The sequence below is a fragment of the Bison bison genome, unplaced genomic scaffold (genome assembly GCF_000754665.1).
Source record: "Bison bison bison isolate TAMUID 2011002044 unplaced genomic scaffold, Bison_UMD1.0 scf7180017864256, whole genome shotgun sequence".
NCBI classification, from domain to species: Eukaryota; Metazoa; Chordata; class Mammalia; order Artiodactyla; family Bovidae; genus Bison; species Bison bison.
This window is the reverse complement of record NW_011494828.1, coordinates 2,146,639-2,149,007: the sequence shown is the minus strand read 5'-3', so window position 1 is coordinate 2,149,007 and position 2,369 is coordinate 2,146,639. Positions and strand designations below refer to the sequence as shown.

Below are 2,369 nucleotides of genomic sequence, written 5' to 3'. Positions count from 1 at the left end.
TAGGCAGCTTGGGTGCCCTGGTGGGGGCTTCTGGAGGGCTTCCCAGAACTTAAGGAATGACCCTCTTCCATTGCCCTGGCAGTATTTTTAGTCTCCCTGCCCCCTATTTGGGCACAAGCTTGTTATTTTCATAGTTTTCCAGTCCAGTGCCTCTACCCAGGAAGGGGTAGTTTCAGGCCAAAGTCCTCCCACATTATAGGGCTGCAGACTGGCTCAGCCCCTGCCACCTCCTTCAATGACCTCTTGGGCATTCTTGTTAAGCTCCCTTCCAGGTCTGCAATCCAAATGAAGGTGAGAAATAGCGGCCCGCCTCCATGCCACTTCCCTTCTGCTGCCTTCCCAGGAGCCTCTGAGTCAACAACCCCACAGGCGTTTGAGGCCAGTGTAGACAAGTTTGAGGTCCCTCTCCCCAAGGATACACAGAGTCCAGATAAACATTTTAATGGGTTTATGAGTTCTGAAATGCCTTCTACACATCCGCTCTGTAACTGCTGATTTTGTATATGCTCATGCTATGGGCTGCCTTTCTCTAATCCCCCCTGTGGAGTACTGGGATCCCCAAGAGCACCCCCCCCGCCTTGCTCTGAGAGGGTATCAAGTGTTTAAGGGACAGACTGGAGGAGTGGGTAAGAGGATTGGCTACCTTAGGGGCTCTGGAATAGGAGGACCCCAAACCCACCAATAGAAGGAAATGTCAGGCTCCAGTTGAAGGGGGTGGTGTCCATTTGGCCCCGAGTCCAGAGGAACAAAGTTAGGTCAACTCCGGCCCAAGAGACACTGTTAGATCCTGTCCCCACCCTGATCATCGCCTCTTCACAGTTCTCATACGACAGCAGCAGTGGTGGAAGGAGAAGCCAACTTATTCCAGATTGCAGTACAGATACATGGACACAATCATGGCAGCCAGCTGGTGGGAAAGGAATAGGGAGAGATGAAGAGACATATCAGGGTCCTTAAACTGTAGTCCCCTGTCCCACCAGACACTGATCATGAAGCTTTGTTAGAAGTCTGTCTCTTCCAGAGAGGCCTCAGAGGTGGGTCAAGCAGCCCTGAACCAGGGTTGGGGATATCCTGCCCCAAGCTCCTCTCCTTACCTCCAAGCCCCCAATTCCGGCTGCCACACCACCCACAGTGACTGCATTGGTTCGGATGTCATACAGAAGCTGTTTGAAGCATCCCTTGGGGGAGGGGAGAGAGCATCTATAGTCAGCAGCTGCTCCCATTCTCATTCAGCACCCTGAGGTCGTTAAAGCATCCCAACCTCCTAGGCCAACCTTTACCTGTACACTCATGTTACGGGCGGTGAAATTGTTGCAGGGTTCCATGAACGAGTTATTGACACTGTCATAGCAACAGTATGGGGGAAAGGTACCGTTCTTTCTTACATAGGGTGACCCCTCAAAATCTGTGTAGTTGGTGAAGCCACAGCACTTAAGCTGGAGATGAAGAGAAGATGATCAGAGGGGCCTTGCTTATTTCTCCCCACCCCCAAGTCTCCCTCAGCCCACCTTACCCCTGCCATGGTGGAGTTCCACACTTGAGTGAAGTCTTTTTGGGAACCGTACTCTTTTTTGATATTAGGCACCACCACCGCCGTCAGGAAGTTCTCAGCCTGGGTGCGGAAGGCCAGTGTTTACAGCCTGGTGGGGAGGGTGTGGCCCCCTCTCAGGGCTTGCCCAGTGGTACCCCTTTGCCTCATCCCTGTTCCTCACCAATGTAGTATACACTAAGGCGACCACAGCAGCTGCAACCTCAGCAATGAAGATGAGGAGGAGGATGAAGAAGAACTGAGTGGAGAACAGGGATCTGAGTTTTAGGGAGAGAGAGCCTCTCATGCCTTCCTTACCCTAATCGTGCTCTGCCCTCCCACCCCACCATGAAAACAAGGCAGGGGCCCCGTTTGCTGAGACCCTTGGAATCCAGAGCAGGGTTTGGGGATCCCCAGGGCCTAGTGTCAAGGGTGAGGGGACCCTGGGCTTTGGTTATGGGCCTGTGGAGCTGGGTTTGACACACCGTCATGAGGGCACACTTGCTCTCAGTTTGGGCACCGTAGCAGCCCAGGAAACCAAGAGCGAAGAGCACAGCACCGGCTGCAATGAGGAAGTAGCCCACGTTGACGAACTGCATGGCACTGGATGAGATCGGCCCAAAGATCTTCACAAAGGATGGTCCATCAACCGACACCCAGATGCCCACTGCCAACAGGGCTGCACCACATAGCTGGGGACAGAGAGGCAGACTTTGAAAGAGCGCTGTCAGGCAGCTCCCTATCACACAGCTCAGTTAGGAAGATGGGAGATGAGAAACTTTCCCATTTATTGGGTATGGAGTCCAAAAACTCATCCTGTAGGGAGTTGTGACTCATCTTT

At 53.0% G+C, this 2,369-nt stretch overlaps 1 protein-coding gene across 1 annotated transcript in view; it reads right to left on the bottom strand.

Moving 5' to 3' along the window:
* Positions 1-425: 425 nt before the first annotated feature.
* The window catches only part of TSPAN1 (tetraspanin 1), a 5,191-nt gene continuing 3,247 nt past the window's right edge, over positions 426-2,369 (bottom strand). The window contains exons 3-8 of the mRNA XM_010847869.1: positions 2,014-2,220; positions 1,713-1,787; positions 1,514-1,612; positions 1,281-1,436; positions 1,095-1,178; positions 426-907 (exon numbers count right to left, since the gene is read on the bottom strand). Coding sequence (XP_010846171.1) covers positions 860-907; positions 1,095-1,178; positions 1,281-1,436; positions 1,514-1,612; positions 1,713-1,787; positions 2,014-2,220 — 669 coding nt within the window. The 3' untranslated portion in view covers positions 426-859. The remainder of the gene's footprint in view (positions 908-1,094; positions 1,179-1,280; positions 1,437-1,513; positions 1,613-1,712; positions 1,788-2,013; positions 2,221-2,369) is intronic.